We start from the raw sequence: 17,568 nt of genomic DNA, 5'->3' as shown, positions 1-17,568 counted from the left end.
AAGACAGGTGGCCCTCAAGACAACTGGCCTCTGGAGCTGGTGGACAGGGAGAGGGAGCTGAATAGCCCTCCTGTATTCCAGGAGGAAATAGTGACCGACTTACTGAGCCAGCTGGATCTTCACAAGTCTATGGGACCAGATGGGATCCATCCCAGGGTGATGAAGGAGATGGCAGAAGAGCTTGCCAAACCACTCTCCATCATCTTCCAACAGTCCTGGCTCTCTGGGGAGGTCCCAGATGATTGGAGGTTGGCGAATGTCACCCCAATCCACAAAAAGGGCTGCAAGCAGGACCCTGGCAACTACAGGCCTGTCAGCCTGACCTCTGTGCCTGGCAGGGTTATGGAGCAGTTCATCCTGAGTGCAATCACGCAGCACCTTCAGGGTGGACAAGGGATTAGACCCAGCCAGCATGGGTTTAGGAGGGGCAGGTCCTGTCTGACCAACCTGATCTCTTTCTACGATCAGGTGACCCACCTGGTGGATGAGGGGAAGGTTGTGGATGTGGTCTATCTGGACTTCAGTAAGGCCTTTGATACTGTCTCCCATAATATACTCCTGGAAAAGCTGGTACCCCATGGCCTGGACAAGTGTACCCTCTCCTGGATTAAGAGCTGGCTGGAGGGTCGGGCCCAGAGAGTGCTGGTGAACGGAGCTGCATCCAGCTGGCGGTCGGTCACCAGTGGTGTTCCCCAGGGGTCTGTGTTGGGTCCAGTCCTGTTTAACATCTTTATTGATGATTTAGATGAGGGGATTGAGTCCATCATCAGCAAATTTGCTGATGACACCAAGCTGGGAGGGAGTGTCAATCTGCTGGAAGGCAGGAGGGCTCTGCAGAGGGATCTGGATAGACTTGAGAGATGGGCTGATTCCAATGGGATGAAGTTCAACAAGGCCACGTGCCGGGTCCTGCACTTTGGCCACAACAACCCCCTGCAGCGCTACAGGCTGGGCACAGAGTGGCTGGAGAGCAGCCAGGCAGAAAGGGACCTTGGGGTACTAATTGACAGGAAGCTCAACATGAGCCAACAGTGTGCCCAGGTGGCCAAGAAGGCCAATGGGATCCTGTCCTGTATCAAAAATAGCGTGGCCAGCAGAACCAGGGCAGTGATCCTTCCCCTGTACTCTGTGTTGGTGAGGCCACACCTTGAGTACTGTGTTCAGTTCTGGGCCCCTCAGTTCAGAAAGGATATTGAGGTGCTGGAGCGGGTCCAGAGAAGAGCAACAAGGCTGGTGAAGGGACTGGAGCACAAGTCCTATGGGGAGAGGCTGAGGGAGCTGGGGGTGTTTAGCCTGGAGAAGAGGAGGCTCAGAGGTGACCTCATCACTGTCTAGAACTACCTGAAGGGAAGTTATAGCCAGGTGGGGGTTGGTCTCTTCTCCCAGGCACTCAGCAATAGGACAAGTGGGCACAGGCTTAAGCTCTGCCAGGGGAAATTTAAGTTGGATATCAGAAAAAAATTCTTTACAGAGAGAGTAATCAGGCATTGGAATGGGCTGCCCAGAGAGGGGGTGGATTCACCATCCCTAGAGATTTTTAAATGCAGATTGGCTGTGGCACTGAGTGCCATGATCTGGTAAAGGGACTGGAGTTGGACCAAGGGTTGGACTTGATGATCTTGAAGGTCTTTTCCAACCCAATCGATTCTATGATTCTATGATTCTAAGGCAGTTGGATCAGAACGTGTTTTGCCTCTGTTGGGTCAGTGCAGTTTGGTATTTGGCAAGTGTGGAGTGATCACAGGGGAAAAAAACAACTGTGGTATCCTGCCTCTGCTTGTGATTACCATCACAGGGAGAAATGGGAGCAGCTGAAGGAACAAATCCAGAGCTGCCCTGAGGGCTCCATGGCAACTGGCCCCTTGAAGGGACAGTAGGAAGCAGGGCCTGACCATTCCCAAATAAAAACTGCTCTGAGTGACCTTCTCTTTGCTGAGTGTTTGCTTAAAACCTCATGGTCACAGGGAAAACTGAGAGATGATCAGTGCATAGTGCTGAAAGCCTGAGCCTGTAGGAGACTGGAGAGAAGGAGAAAAGATTGTGGAAAATGCTTAAATATTTGGATACCCCAGACGTATTCATGCAGCAGGATTGGAGGTATTGTTTACATGTTATCTTTGGAGTGTAATTACAAGAGTGTAGGGTCTTGGGAATCAGGAGTGTGTCTCTGTTCTGGAAGAATGGTGATTAATGATAGTGCTGTGTCTGTCTATGAAATTTAAAAGTAATTTTGTGTACACATCTTGTTCACAGCAGGGATTTGAGTAGCTCTTTTGTGCCAGCACCTACATTATTTCTAGAAAGATTTTGTGGCAGAGAACAGTGCTTTTCAATGAAATACAGATTTCACATCTGGCAGAGCTAATATGTACTGTACTGGGAAATGTCCCTGATGAGTTATATCCACTTAAAATACTTTTTCAGAATAATACATGCTCTATTTCTTCTTGAAATTTACCCTGCAAAAACGAGCCACCTGCGTTAGTGTGGCTCTTAAGGAAATTTTTTGTTGTTCTCTTTTAGAATGACTTTAAGATAATTTAAGAATCAATGCTATATGATTTTATAAACATCCTAAGAAAAAAATAACAAAATGAGAAAAATTGATTATAAAAAAGAGGGGGAAATACTTAACATGGTTAAAGCTGGTCAGAGGGCCTGGAATTCCTGTTAGGAAAAGGTAGGTAGGCATTACAGAAATTTACAGAATTTTACATTAACTGGAGCCTTAACTGGACCTGCAAATAAGTGAGTTCTGTTGGTTGGGAAGAGTAATGTACCTCATGCTGCATTTCAGGTTGACCACGGAGATGCACCATCTGAAGCCAAGAGTGAACCTAGGCCAGCACCAGCAGAAAATGGAGTCAGCTACACAGCCTCTCTCACACCAAAACCAGCCACTCAGGTTGTCCACAGCCAACCAGCACCAGGTAAAAAGGAACAATTTTCAACTGCTTTGTGTTTAAAGAACAAAAAGGGGTTGCGTGTGTTTGGTTTGTTTGTATAAAATAAGTAGAAACTTTCCCACCACTTTTCTCTGCTGTTAGGGATAGTCTTGTTCAAAAATACAAAGACATTCTACTTGTGGTGAAACTGAAGTTCATTACAAGCAAGAAAATGTCCCGGGCTTTTGTTGTTACTGCAAGTGCAGGAATCTCTTGGAATTGTTTTCACAAATCTGCCTAATTTATGCACATAATTACATCTATCTCCACATGCAAACCCAGTCTTTGTATTGACCTATCTCCTGTAAGAAATGCTTATTAAACCACAGTGTTTGCAGGTTTATGACTGCAGTCTTCCCAGGCTGGGTCTGACTGACTCCCAGGGAGCTGAGCTCTTCTGTGTACAGAAATGTTGCACTGACGCCACAACACAGGGCAGTTGTACTGTCAACCTGGTGCCACTTAAGTGACTCTGTGAGTGGTAACAGGGAGTCCAGTGACATCCCCTTATAAGTAAAACAACAAAGCTCAGGTGGGTTTGTGGAGGGTCCCCTTTTTGTGTTGGTTCACAGGGTGTGTTGTTTTCCACCTCAAGAGGTATTTTCTCAAATGGTGAATGAGAGTGTCAGTGTATGTCCTGTGTCACCTGCCACGCTTTAACATGTAATCAAGCAGCACAATAATGGCTGTTGTTCTAAAAGGATTAGAATTACTCCTCTCTTTCACCTCTAGGTTCAGTGAAAGCACCTGCAAAGACAGAAGATCTTATTCAGAGTGTCCTCACAGGTAATAAATACACAGTTTACACTGCATGAATGACACGGGTTTTATGTGAAGAAAAACATGTTTTTTATGAAACAGGCCAACTGGCTTAGACAGTTCTTTGAGTGACTAGGACTGCAGTAACTCCTAGAAAATGCACATGTCATGTTTATTTCTCATATCTGAAGTTATTAAATGTTTGAGCACATTTCATGAGATTGGGTACCAACAGGGAGTTTTTAGAAAGCATCCCATTGTTGTAGTTTCACCAGCCCAAGTTACCGGTTAATGCAGAAACCCCCCAGCATTATTATAAAAACAGAAGCGAAATTTCTCTGAATATCGTGAATAGAAGTGAAACCATTTTATCTCCATTAGCCTTGCAGTGTTCCCACTGCTCCTACAACACTGAAATTGCCATTCCCTTGAGCAAAGCGGCCTGTCAGTGAGATGGGGCCCTACTGTTCACCTGGGAGTTGTGTGTTCCACCTTGGAGGTAGTTAGATTGCAAATCTCATAAATCAGTTGATTTTATAGTTGTTCTACATTGAAACCCACTTCACGCCCAAACCTTGTGCAGACCTACATTTAGGGGTAGAAAATAGGTAAGATAGATGATGTTCTGCATATTGGTTGCCTCTTATTTAGCCTCCCTCAGGTGCAGCAGAAAGAGCCTGGCCTGGAGTGTGGGAGTGCCTGCTGGCCTCATAAAATCCACCTGCTGTCTGGGCAGGGCTCTTCAGTTGGGATTCCAGAGCTGGGAATCCCAGATCATGCAAGTCATCCTTCCCTCATGCCCTTCCTTTGTAACCTCTGCTTTGGTCTGAGCTCAGCATTAGGCACCAGTGCTGTGCTGGACTGGCAGCCAGGTGGCTGTGGCTCTGCTGTGACTGTCCCAGGGCAGAGTCTCCACCAAGACAGCAGTGAAGTCTGTCCTGAGATTCCATGGGGATCCTGGACATGCCTCCAGCCAGTGCCCAAGGAGGGCAGAGGGGTGAAGGGGGTTTGGGCATCAGAGAGAAGGGAAACTTAAAGTCTTGGTAGAGTGGGTACAAAAAGAAGCCGTGGTCACATCTATGTAAAATCAGATTTTTGTGTGCTGGGCTGGCAAGAATCTTTGGCACCTGAAAGGCGTTGAGGAAATAAAGCAGAAGGCACATTTGCTGTGCCTTTTGGTACTCTAAATTTTCATCTCTCCTATCATTCCTGTGTCAGTTAACTTTGCCACAGTATTTTCAATCTATTTACTTTATTTCCAGGTAAATGTACTCAGTCCATGCTCTCATTTCATTTCCCCTCAGTAAACAAGCAGCCTTTGTTTCAGTCCTGGCTGCTCTGATTGAAATCCTTCATTGTTAGAAAATTGAAGTGGCTTTTGTTGTCATCATTGTAGAAGTGGAAGCACAGAGTATTGAGGAGCTAAAACAACAGAAGTCTTTTGTTAAGCTTCAGAAGAAGCACTACAAGGAAATGAAGGACCTTGTGAAGAGGCACCACAAGAAAACCACCGACCTTATCAAAGAGCACACTGCAAAGTACAATGAAATCCAAAACGACTACCTGAGGCGAAGGGCAGTGCTGGAGAAAACAGCCAAGAGAGACAGCAAGAAAAGGTGTGTCAAACACAGCATTCCTGAGCTTGCTGCTGGAGGGCTTGCTCAGCTCTTCTGTTACAGGAGACAAATAATATGGAGGTGACATTAGGGCACAGAAAAAGTCAAAAGCAGCAACACTGCTGAGGAGTGAGGATGAGAGCATTGTCTCCAAGGTAGAGCCTGGAAAAAACTTAGGGTAGAGTGGAGGGCATCAGATGGAGAATTAGGTAATGGAAACACTGGAAGGTTATTAACATCTGACTGCTGTTTAAATCACTGATCCAGAACACTTGGGCATCCCTTAATGACTGCTTGGCTTTGCCCCTGCATGAACACCCCTTCTGTGCTCCCTTTTTCTAAGCCTTGCATCTCCCTTCATCTTTGTGTGTGCTGATACAATTTTGATATTATTTGTTTAGGTGATAATAAAAAATGAGAGTTGTATTTATCCTTATCAGTTTGAAATGCAAAGACTGCAATGCCTTACTAATCCTTGTTCTTAGGATGAGGAACTACATGTTAATGAAGTTCAATTCTTAACTCCTAGGAAAACATATTCACACACAGATCCAATCAATGTCTGATACTCTTGCAATTGAATTTTCATTTCCCCCATTAGGACATCATTCTTGGTTTATTATTGTTTATTTTTAAAGTAATTAGGTAAGTCCTTTAACTTTTAAATGAAACTGGTACAGCTGCAGTTCTTAAATATGAAGACACTGAATAAAAAAATTACTGGTACTTTTTGGTAGGAGATCATCAGAGAAAAAAGCTGCAAGCCTGGTCTGGCTGCCAACCTTGCTGATAGTACCTGTAACTGTAAGTGACTGGGATTGAGGCCATAACTTGTCCCCAGGCAGGAGCTTATTCATTTAAGCTCGCCTGATGACAGAATGTCATTGGGCTTAATAAGAGCTTGACACTCATAATATATCTATGTTCAGCTGGCCTTAACTGGTGCCAGTTTTCAGGCTTCCATGTTCTATACTTGAGTTCAATAAACTCCCTTAATGACTGGTTGTCAACTGCAGGCTCAGGGATATTTTATCCACTCTGTTCCATCGTCGATGTGTGACAGTGGCAGACAAAACAACGCCATGTTTCTGTCTTTCCTCTGCCATATTCTATTCACATTTCAGCAGGAAATCAAAGTGAATAAGTAAAATGACTCATTTATCTTTGAGCAAAAAGGATTTTGTTTTTCCCTTTTATCGTGCTGTGATCTGACCATAAATCATTCATGGTATCAGGCAGTAAAACCCTGCAGTTCTGTTCCATGGAGCTGTCACAGGGGTGTCAGAGACATGGAGTTTTATGTGCAGATACAGAGAAGTCTGAAGGTTAAAAAGTCAGAGGGTGCATTTTAAAAAGGCAGGAATACACTTTCAGGGATTTTCAAACCTGTGAGTACATATTATCTCAAGCAGCAGACTTCTAGTGGGATCCTGCATCCCAAGGAAAAAGGCAATTTTTATCACTTTAAATTATTACTGAAGGTATTTGCCTGTAACTGCAAAGTATAAATCAGTACTTCTTCAGGAGTCCCTGTATCAGATAGCCATAAAAATGTGTTGTCTCTGGTCAGACACAGTCTGTGCTTCATGCCCTTGTCTAAAATTGAACCAAGGTTCACTAAGTCATTGTCTATAGGAAGTTGGAAATATTTACTTATGTGTTTTGTTGCTGTTCTTCTGAAGTCCCTTTAATGATCATGTCCCTTAAAACACAGTATTTGAGCCAGTGTTTAGAAACAGGCCTGAATTCTTTTTCCCAAATACACAAGTGAGACGTCAGCTTTAAAATGCATTGTGTAATACACTGATTGTAATATTCACCAATGCTGTCTTCTGGCTCTGTAATATTTAAATTACTCTCACCTATCACACTGACACCGCTTAACCTCTTAGCAGAATATTCAAATACAATAAAAATGCAAGAAATAAAAGGAGGCTACCTTGGGATTCGTGTCCTCAGACGGATGGAAGCAGATTCCATTATCTCAGTTGAAGTCACTCTAATTGACAGCAGCTGCACACTCGAACCTGGCAGAGAGGAGAGAGGCAGCCAGTGCAGCAAGTTCTCTGCATTGTAATCTCTGCACATTTCTGAGTAGCAAACTCATTTTTCTCCCCGTGTCAGCCCCCTCTGTTCAAGGTTTTGTTGTTTTGTCCATCTCCTGCGCTGCTCTGACGTTTCCCAGGCAACTGATTTAACACCTGAGCACGGCACTAAACACACCAACAGAGCAGGGACACAGCAGAGTCTTATTTTTAAATATATTTTTCTGAGGTTTGCTTTAGTGCAGGTCTGAGAGTGATATTGGTTTTGCTGTTTATTTGTCACTTGAACAGTTTAGTGTCATCACGTCTTCTGTCACAGTTACATCTGTCCTTCCTTCTGTCCTAAGGAAGAATAAAAGAAACCCAGAATATTCCTTAGTGTTGCTTTTTAGCCTCCTCATTATGGTCTTGCTTCGCTCCTGTGCTTTGCCTGTCTGAGGTTTCCTCCCCCCTGGAGTGTTCACTTCCCCTCTGGACTCAGCAGCACACAGAGCACTTTCCTGTGTGTGCTATGCATGGCATTTCCTGAAGGGGGGACAAAATGCCAACTGAAGGGATGTTCCTACTATGTTAAGCATTTTATAAATGCAGATGTAAAGTCAGGCTTTTGAATTTATTGCTGAGTGCAAGCAAGGATGACTCAGTTTCCAAAATACTTTGCATTCACCATTTCTGCTGAAGACTTTGCAGCTCTGAAGTTTGAGCTACATGTCTGGAAATGAATAAACAAGTTCCATGAGCACCCATTTATGGGAAATCTTGGCAGTACAGCTAATTTATACTAAGTCTGCCTGACAGAACCATGGTGGGTCAGTAAAATGAGGTTTAAAAGCAATAGCTATCCCATTAATAAACTGTTCATACTGTATTTTCCCTAAAAGATTAAATTATTGGATTTACTAGGGCTAAAATCATGTATCTTCTTGTGATAGATGATGCTGAGGGAATTATTAATGGGATACTTATAAACATCAGCTTTAAAAACAAGGTGTAAATGTGGGGCAGGGTGTCCATGCCTTGTGACAGAGCTCAGGGGGGTGTGTGTGTCTTTGCAGGTCCGAGACGGGCAGCCCAGACCACAGTTCCTCAACTATTGAGCAGGAATTGGCTGCGCTCGACTCCGAGATGACCCAGAAGCTGGTGGAGCTGAAGGAGAAGCAGCAGCAGCAGCTGCTCAACCTCAGACAGGAGCAGTACTACAGTGAGAAGTACCAGAAGCGAGAGCACATCAAGCTGGTACGTGTGTCAGCCGGGGCGGTGCCTGAGCAACCCGGGGCAAGCTGGGACAGCGGCACAGACTGCAGGGACATGGGCCCTCCTCCTCTTGCCCTGCAGGGCCTGCCTTCCCTTCCTCTGCTGCAATGCAAGGGGTTGTGCCACTCTGTCACCAACACCTCCAGCAGCTGGGAAGGCTTTGTGTGGAAGGCAGAAAGGCCATGGCATTGTTACTACCTCTAGTTACATAAGTCTCCGTTTGCTGCAGCTTTTGGATGATGTTCCTGTTTTGTTCTGCCACTTTTTTTAAATGCACAACACACAACGAGGCAGGATTAGCTGGAAAATAAATTGAAATACCATGAAAATAAATAAATGAGAAGAGAGTCAAACATTCCCCAGGACAGAGGGTTGTGCCAAAGAGTGTTCCTGTTGCAGATGAATGCTCTAAGGGGATGCAGGACATAATCTGTATATGGTGAAGAAATATTTTGTGTCCATTAGTCCAAGTCAGCTTGTGTTTTTACAGCTGGAGTTTGGCTGACAGCTCCAGCAGGATCATAGGCCCTCTGAGCTGAAATTGGGGAGCTTGGGCAGATGGCAGCTGATGCTAATGGATGTTTTCACACAGAAAAGAACATTTTTAAAGGGTGTTACGGGAGTGCAAACTGTTTCTCAAGTCCAGACAGTCCTCTCTCACAGTTTTTTTGATTACCTGATACTACTGTTGGGTGAAGTGATGTCTACTCTGCCCTGACATCCAAAAAGAGCAGGTCAGAGGAGAGGTATGTGTGGGTATCTCTCAGCAAGGCCTTTGCACAAATTCAAGTAACACTTGGTGGCTGCAGAAATTTTAATTTTTATAAATTGAACCATTTTGGTCTGGCATAGCTGGACTTATATTGTAAGGTAACTCATTTCTCATTCCAGAATGGGAAATGCCATTTCTCAAAGCAAAGTTACATTTTTAACATTATCCAGTCAGATTGTGTCAGGGTGAATTCATTTTTTAGCACAGACCTCTCAGAGTTTTCCCTCTGAGCTGTGCAGGAGTTAATATTCCAATTAAAATTTGCCTTGCAGCTGAGATTCTTTCTGATGTCTTTCTTTCAGAGGGGAGCCTGTTGCTGGCACCTTTCTGCTTTTGTGTAAGGAATGAGAAGCCGGATCAGACCAGCTGTGTATTATTATACATTCCTGGTGCATCAACTCCTAAGGGTTATTTTAAAGAACCAGACTTAAACTAGAGGGGGTGATCAGCCCAACTGGTCCCATTTCCCACTTATTCGCTGTCCATTGAGCTGCCACACAAGCCCTGTCCATGTGTCCTCTCCATGGGCATCCCCACCCCAGGGATGGGGTTTGTTCGAGGTTCCAGCACCAGCGAGATGGGACCAAGCACTGCACAGCACGTTTCAAACCAGTGACTCAGATCTTTCTGAATCCATGATTCTGCTGTCAAAATGCAGGTTATGCTTATCCGTGTTCAGCTTTCATGGCTGTCATGCATGAATTGCCACTGGCCACCTGACCCCCTGGAATCCAGGCTATTCCATGAATGTTTTCAGCACTCCCAGAAAGCCCTGAATGTTCAGTGACACAGGATTTCAGTTTGTAATTAGTACTGTGTAAGTTCACTTTGTGACCATCTATGAATTATCAGAGGCATTTGAATTCCTAGCAAAGGTAAAATCTGCAAAACTCAGTTTGGTTTTACATTTAGCGCTGTGAAAGTGTTACCACCTGGATGCACAGAGCAGAGGTAGCTGCTGTGGAAGTTGGACACAGACCAGTCTGGCTGAACTCCACAAGTTAATAATGTGTTTACACTGATAAGCATGTTGACTGGCTTGTGATTGCTGGGAATTAATCTGGGAATGGTGTAGCACTTTCATGTCTGCTGCAGACTTCGAGGAAATTTGGATGCCTGTATAATATTTAGCTGAAAATACAGATTTTTGTTTCCTGGGATTTTTTTAGCTTATTCAGAAGCTGACAGATGTAGCAGAGGAGTGTCAGAACAGCCAACTAAAGAAACTGAAAGAAACATGTGAAAAGTAAGTGCTGTTCCCCTTCTCATCGATTGCTGCTCCTTGGGGAATTTGTTTAGACATACTTTGAACTTGCCTTTACTTTTTATGCTTCAGAGAAAAGAAAGAGTTGAAGAAAAAAATGGACAAGAAGAGGCAGGAGAAGATCACAGAAGCAAAGTCCAAGGATAAAAATCAGATGGAAGAGTAAGTATATCCCTAGATCCGTATCCCTGTGTGTTGAGAGGAGACAGGAGTTTTCACAACTGGAAGATCAGAGAAAGGTCTCAACCCAACACGAGGCAGCCCTTGGTCAGACCTCAGCAGGGCAGTGGAGCCCTTACTCCCACTGATACCAGTTCCATTTCCTGATCTGTTCTGGGAGCAGGGGCAGAGATGCTGTGTGTGCTGTGGGGACAAGACAGAGCACTTCCCCAAAATGCTGCTACTCCAGACACTGTTCCTCTGAATGTAAATGGACTGGGTGGCTTCACTTTTCCTGCAGGATCTGATTTTACCTTAACTTAGGTTTTTGTGTGTGACTTATCTTCTTAACTCTGTTAAAGTTGCCCTCCAGAAGAAAGAGCAACAACATACCCAAGGTTTATTCTGCTTTTGTGATAAATTCCCCTCAGATCCTGAGCTAATGATTCTCCTCCAGTGTCACTTTGGGCAGGAGAGAGAGGAAAGCTCTGAGGGTGCAGTTTTTGTGAACATGGACAGGAATATTAATTTCATTTATGCACCACCAGACAATACAAACTAGTTGTGCAAGCTGGTTATGTTCTTCCCAAGGGCACAGTATGGAGGTTTGTTTGTCCTCCTTCATTGGTTTTGGCAAGCAGCTCAAAAAGAGAATGGAGCAATTTAATCTTGAACTGTTAGTCTTCTTACTAGTCTTTACTTTGGTAGCATTTCAGGGCTGTTAAAAATACAAGGGGAACAAACAAAACAAAACAAAAAAGAAAATCCAGAATGTTTGAGTTTTACCATGTAACAAAGGCACAATTGTGTTTGGTTTTCTACAGGTAAAAAGGTTTGCACAGGTTTGGAGCCTCTCAGCAGAGAATCTGTGTATTTGGTAACACTGCAAGGGGGTGAAGTGCTTCAGATAATTTAAGAATCAGTGCTATATGATTTTAATAAACATCCTAAGAAAAAAATAACAAAATGAGAAAAATTGATTATGAAAAAGAGGGGGGAAATACTTAATATGGTTAAAGCTGGTCAGAGGGCCTGGAATTCCTATTAGGAAAAGGTAGGCAGGCATTACGGAAATGTTGCAGCAGTAAAAAATCAATTGGAGGAGGAAATGATTTGCTGAGAGGTTAATGGAGCACTGGTGAGAAAGGCTAAGAAACAGACAAGTAGCGATGCTTTTTTGTTTTCCTGTCATTTTTTTTCTTATTCTTCCCAAGGGCTTTCCCTTGCCAGGCTTTTCAAAGAACCCTTGGGACAGGGTGAGATGGGAATTCCATGGGAAAGTCAGCTTTCCTCTGTCTGTGACAGCTTGTCCTCACTCTGGCAGTAGGGCAGGGAACAGCAAGATCTTCTGGTGAATCCCGTTCCAGTTATTCTGGCCAGGCTGTTGTTCATCTAAAGGCTTTACCTAAGTTTGGGAAAGAACATTGCACAAAGATAATACATTGTATTAATTGTTCTTATTTAATTTTCCTACATCCGCCCAGGGCTCCTGCAACTGCCTAAACCCACCCGAGTTTAGTGCCTCCTGAACAGCAATTCACTGATCTTGACAGAGACAATTCAGTTTGAGGATTCTGGCCTGAAACTGGGCAACTGAAGTACCCACAGATGGTTATTTTATGTGCTTTTATCCCTTTGTGGGGGAGGCTTGCCTTCAGCCTCAGACTGACGGCTACAGAACAATCGTCCCACAAGATCACTCCAAGTTCAGGTGTTTCTCCAAGTCTGTGTGAGGAGCAGAGTCCTGCCTGCCCTGCTCCCTGCAGGATCTCTGTCTCTGGCTGTCACAGCTGTCTCTGCTCTGGCAGAGGCTGTTCCTGCGCTCCAGCAAGGGCCACAGCGTGGCACTGTGCTCCTGTCGATGGCTGGGAGCGCTCCCACACTCACACTCGGGGAAGCGCCTGGCGTGGGACAGCAGGGGCTGCCCTGCAGGTCATAGGGACGGCCGAGCCCTGTGCACAACCAGGATGTTACAAGGGCACGTTCGGGAAGTGCTGCAGAGTTAATTAGTGAGACCCCTACCCCAAAACACGGCCCTAATTAGCTGACAAAGAGCTGCCGGTGGTTCAGGGGCATTCGGGTGGTGCTGTGCACTGCAATGACTTGTCGGTTGCTCCCCCAGAGAGAAGACGGAGATGATCCGATCCTACATCCAGGAGGTGGTGCAGTACATCAAGCGGGTATGGCAGCCACGGGCTCGCTGTTCACCTGGGGGTGCAATGCCAGCTGGCATTTCGGGGGGATGCTGCACTGCAGATTCCAGGCTGCACTGTGAGGGTTCTGCAGCTCCTGACTTTGTACAGATGCAGTATAGTCTTTTCTTCGTATTCCAGTTAAAGGCAAACTGGAATTTCAGACAGTTCTTCATTAATTATTACTCAGTGTTTGAGGGAAGGTGCTGAGAGAGGCAGATTTTAATACAATTTCATCTTTGGATATCCTTTGTGTACTCATGGAAAATACACCAACTTTTTTAATTGGTTGCTCTCTCTTTAAATGCAAAGATTATATAAGGAACTCTGAAAGTCAACAAACATTTAATTGCAGAGTATATTTTAACTTTAATTGGATTTGTACAGTTACTGAAATGTAAAAAGCATTCTGTGAGCTCTGTAAATACATGTCAAAGGATTTCATTACAGGTGTTAGCTTTTAGCTTGTCTGAAGCTGTGGGTGGTTTCCACTGGGCTGAGAGTGTGCACTGCAGTGTTTTGAAGTGTGAAATCACTGTGAAACATATGCAGCTATTGAATTTTCTCTTAATTTCAGTGCAGAGAAAGTTGAGTTCAAAAGTTCATTTCGCTCAGAAAAGCCTTGATTTAGGAAGCAACCTAAAGAATTAGCAAATTTAGTATGTCTAATTCTTGTTGGAATTAATTCCATATAGGAGTGCTTTATTAAAAGGGGTCCCAAATTCATCAGCATGTTCATTTAGGACTCCAGGATGCAAATCCCCTTCTTCTGGGAACAGGGTCCATCTCTCACAGCTAAAACAAAATAACATAATTTTTAAAATGTATTATTCCTTTGATAGCATTAGAAGTCTACAGTAAGTCCTTTAGAAATCTCTGATTGTGAATCCCATGTGTGAAACCTGAGATACATTGTCCACACCCAACTGTTGTGCTCAGGGATGCTCCTGGCAGTGGTTGGGAAGTTTATATTGGAATTATTGATAGTTATTTATAGTTTGACAATTATGTTTGATTTTTGGTGGGGGAAATGTTTGTTGGGGAGGAGGTGGGACAGTGAGGATGTGCAATCTCTGAAAAAACCTTCTCTGCTATTTTCTCACAGCTAGAAGATGCTCAGAGCAAAAGACAGGAGAAACTGGTAGAAAAACACAAGGAGATTCGTCAGCAAATACTGGATGAAAAGCCTAAGGTAAAGAGTTTTTGAACATGTGTTACACTGCTAAAACTGTCCTTCAGGAGAGAAAAGTGTTCTTGCAGCAGGTAGGCTGATGTTTAAAATGAGAGAATCCACTCACAGCACCAAAGCCATCGTCACCAACACTCAGGGGCAAAAAAGCCAAGTAGCAGCCTGGTTTGGAGCACCACTCCGGGGCCAGTGTCAGAAACTGGGTTTGCTTTTTAGACCTCGTTTTGTTAAAAAGCTTTCAGTGTAAGAGGTGCTTCTGGCCAGCAGAGTGAGCCCTTCCCTCCTCTGTGGCTCAGCGGCACCAAACAAAACACAGTTTACATGATAAAGAGATATCTCCTTAGCATGCTTGCCGCAGAGACTGGTGGTCCTTATCAGGGTGTGGGTTTGTGGAAAACAACGAGCTTTTCGTAATAATGGTGCTCAATACTCTCCGCTGCTTGCTGGAGTTCCTCTGTTTGATTTTCTGTGTTGCATCTGTGTGTACCATTGTGAAATACATGTTCTGCTCTGTGTGACTGGGGGCTGCCTCCTGCTCCCAGGGACACTGCTGGCAGTTTTGCCATTGACTTCAGTGGAGAAGGCTCAGAACAGTCCACCTGTACGTGATTTTCCTGTAGGAAGACCTAGATAACTATGTATCAGACTTCCAGATGGAGGGAGATGTTTTCAGCAGAGTTCATACCCAGGTGTAATTCTTCACAGCCTGTTGTGTCATGTCTGCTTTCATTTCTTCTGCTCTTGCTCAAATGTGTGTCCTCAGCTTCACTTTTCATTTCTTCTCTGTGTCCACAGTCCTGATGTTTTCGTGCTTGTGTTACAGCTTGAATTGTAGCTCTGGGTGTGAATTAATCAGTGTTGTCATGTCATTTCTGTGAATTAGCCAGAGAGTAAATTAGGCTGAAGTCTGAATAGCCAGAAGTTTGCAATAGTTTGGAAAAATAAAAATGTTTGCAGTTTCAATTTTCTGCTCATCTTTTTCAAATCATGTTTATAAATAAGCTGGAACTTTTGATGTCAGTGGCATCTGGATGGAAAGACTATACATCATATTATGTTTTCTGTTTGGTGCTGTAGAATCATGAGTTTCTTGGGCATGTGAACTGGAATTTAAATACTGGAATTTAAAATGCCAACGAATAATCTACTAGTACTTCTGACACGGGTTTCTCCTGAACACTTGAGCACTTGATTATTTCTCTTTGTGTCCTTTCTTTTATTCTTGTTTTCTTTTAATTTATTGATGTACTGAGGAGCAGCATAAAACACTGCAAATTTGTCACTGAGGAGTTGAGTTATGTTTTGAAAGATTGCGCTGGACTGGTAGTGTGAGACTCTTCCATCAGCTGCCCATGTGCCAAGTGTTAGGTCATGGCACAGGACAGGTCCAGCTGCTTGTTTGCCCTGGCTCTGGCCCCAGTGAGAGCACTGCAGTGAGAGCACTGCAGTGAGCAGCACTGCCCATCCCTCCTGGGACAGCCCTCTGCAGAGGATGTGCCTCCCAGGCCTGGCTGCAGGGCTCAGGTTTCTTTCCCACACACTGAAATGGGCACTTTGCTGGATTTATGGTGGTATGTGCCTCTTGCTTGCATGAGAGGGTTTAGAGAAAACATAATTACTCATTTTATTAAGTCTCTTCTTATGTTTTGCTTCATGTCCGTATTTCATATCCATCTTTGCTTCCTTAGTGACAGGGCGTGTGATATAAAATAGATCAAACGATTTCCCAGCTGAGGAGAGCTGATGTGTTTTCTGCAGGCAGCAGCCTTTCTGGGGCTGCTTTTTGAACAGCCCAGTCTCTCCTGCTTCAAACACCCACTGAAATTTATGCTAGCTGTGTTAAAAGGCTTTTCTGGCAGCATCAACTCAACCCCAAACAAAGAGCTTAATATATTAAGAGGGAAAGAATTTTCAGTATTCTTCCCAATAATTCCATTGGAGACAGATTGGCCATCATCAATCACTGCCACGTGATTATTTATGACTGCCTCACAGTTTGTTGTGTTCTGACTTTGTGCACAGAGCTCTTCCCCAGCCAGGAAGAATTTTGTGTCACCAAGTGCTGCCAGCAGAGCTGCCACCCCACTCACAGCTTGTTGGCTTCTCTCGAACTATGAGTTTGCAGCTTTCTCTCCTGAGGTGTGTGTAGGTCACCAGAAGAAAATTTGCCTTGGAGTGCTGACATTTTAGACAACAGTTTTTAGAAGCTGCACAAACTGGATGCAGATTAGTTCCCTGTACTGGAGGCAGAGGGCTTTTTTTGTTTTGTTTAAAAGACCGTGTGTTTAGATGAAAGTACTTAACTCAGGACTGATTTACACCCTTAAACTCTGCCTCTCCCTCATATATATAATATCTTTTAAATGTTTGGATGTGAGACTGTTTTGCAGCAGCTTTCATTTGCAGAGCTATTGTATAACAAAAAGCTTTTTTTCTCCTAGAAGAGTTGGGCACTTCCTGAACTGGTACTTTTAGGCCAAAGGTTGGGAATAGTTCTTTCAGCTGGTTGTTGTCCTGCTGAAGTCAAGGCAGGCGTTGGCTTTAGTGAGCCCAAAAGGTCATACTCTGTCTGTGTAAATAATCTGTATGAAAAACTAATCTTTGATGCTGCAGAAACTGGAAATTGAGTGTTACAATCAAGTCTCTGTGTATGGAACCAGGCCAGTCACTCCCACAAACACGCTTGGTAGAGGAGCCTCACCTAGTTAAGAAGTCAAATGCTGACTGACTCAAGGTAGAAATTCCTAACTTGCCATTTTAGTGAAATCATATGGGAAGCAAAATTCAGATCTTCATTGCTGCATTTTCCTACCAGCATCAGTACCAAGCAAGGCTGTATGTATTTTCTTTTCTCTCACTCCTTATTTTTCCTTACATGATCTACTGGCAGCTTTATTAACAGCAACAACTTGTATTTTCTTTCTCTCCCATTCTACTCCTTTGTCTCCTCCTCTTAGTCACTGATACACATTAAGCTTGTCCTGTCTTTATCTTCTTCCCCCTTGGGCATCTCCTGTGCATGCTGAGGAGGCTCTGCAGGGACAGCTCTTTAACTGCAGTGAGTCAGAGCAGGGTGTGATTTTGGATTCTCCATGTGTCTGGTACCTGTTTGTTACCTGAGCTCAGAGAGGCCCATCGAGGATGGGCACGGTCACTGCCTCTCAATCTCTGTGTCCTTGACAGCTTGTGCATCAAATTAAACATAAATCAAGTGCATTTCCTTCCCCCAGCACACCCTTCCTCCAATTTCATTGTAATTACAAAAATCAATACACGTGAGACATGACAAGGAATTAATTATTTTGTGGAGACTCAACTCGGTTACAGTAAATAGGCCCAAAGCCACCTCTAATTGAAATCAGTGGGACTTCTG

General features: G+C 44.0%; 1 protein-coding gene across 5 annotated transcripts in view; it reads left to right on the top strand.

The window, feature by feature from the left end:
• PLCB1 (phospholipase C beta 1) overlaps positions 1 to 17,568 on the top strand; it is a 346,939-nt gene that overhangs the window by 277,060 nt on the left and 52,311 nt on the right. For all 5 annotated transcript variants that reach the window (XM_071582157.1, XM_071582156.1, XM_071582161.1 and 2 more), the window contains exons 24-31: positions 2,798 to 2,930; positions 3,678 to 3,731; positions 5,101 to 5,320; positions 8,421 to 8,601; positions 10,561 to 10,637; positions 10,728 to 10,817; positions 12,937 to 12,994; positions 14,112 to 14,198. In XM_071582157.1, the coding sequence (XP_071438258.1) occupies positions 2,798 to 2,930; positions 3,678 to 3,731; positions 5,101 to 5,320; positions 8,421 to 8,601; positions 10,561 to 10,637; positions 10,728 to 10,817; positions 12,937 to 12,994; positions 14,112 to 14,198 (900 nt within the window). The remainder of the gene's footprint in view (positions 1 to 2,797; positions 2,931 to 3,677; positions 3,732 to 5,100; positions 5,321 to 8,420; positions 8,602 to 10,560; positions 10,638 to 10,727; positions 10,818 to 12,936; positions 12,995 to 14,111; positions 14,199 to 17,568) is intronic.

This window comes from Pithys albifrons, chromosome 2 (genome assembly GCF_047495875.1).
Source record: "Pithys albifrons albifrons isolate INPA30051 chromosome 2, PitAlb_v1, whole genome shotgun sequence".
Classification (NCBI taxonomy): Eukaryota; Metazoa; Chordata; class Aves; order Passeriformes; family Thamnophilidae; genus Pithys; species Pithys albifrons.
Note: the sequence above shows the minus strand (reverse complement) of the source record. Positions and strands in the feature narration are given on the sequence as shown.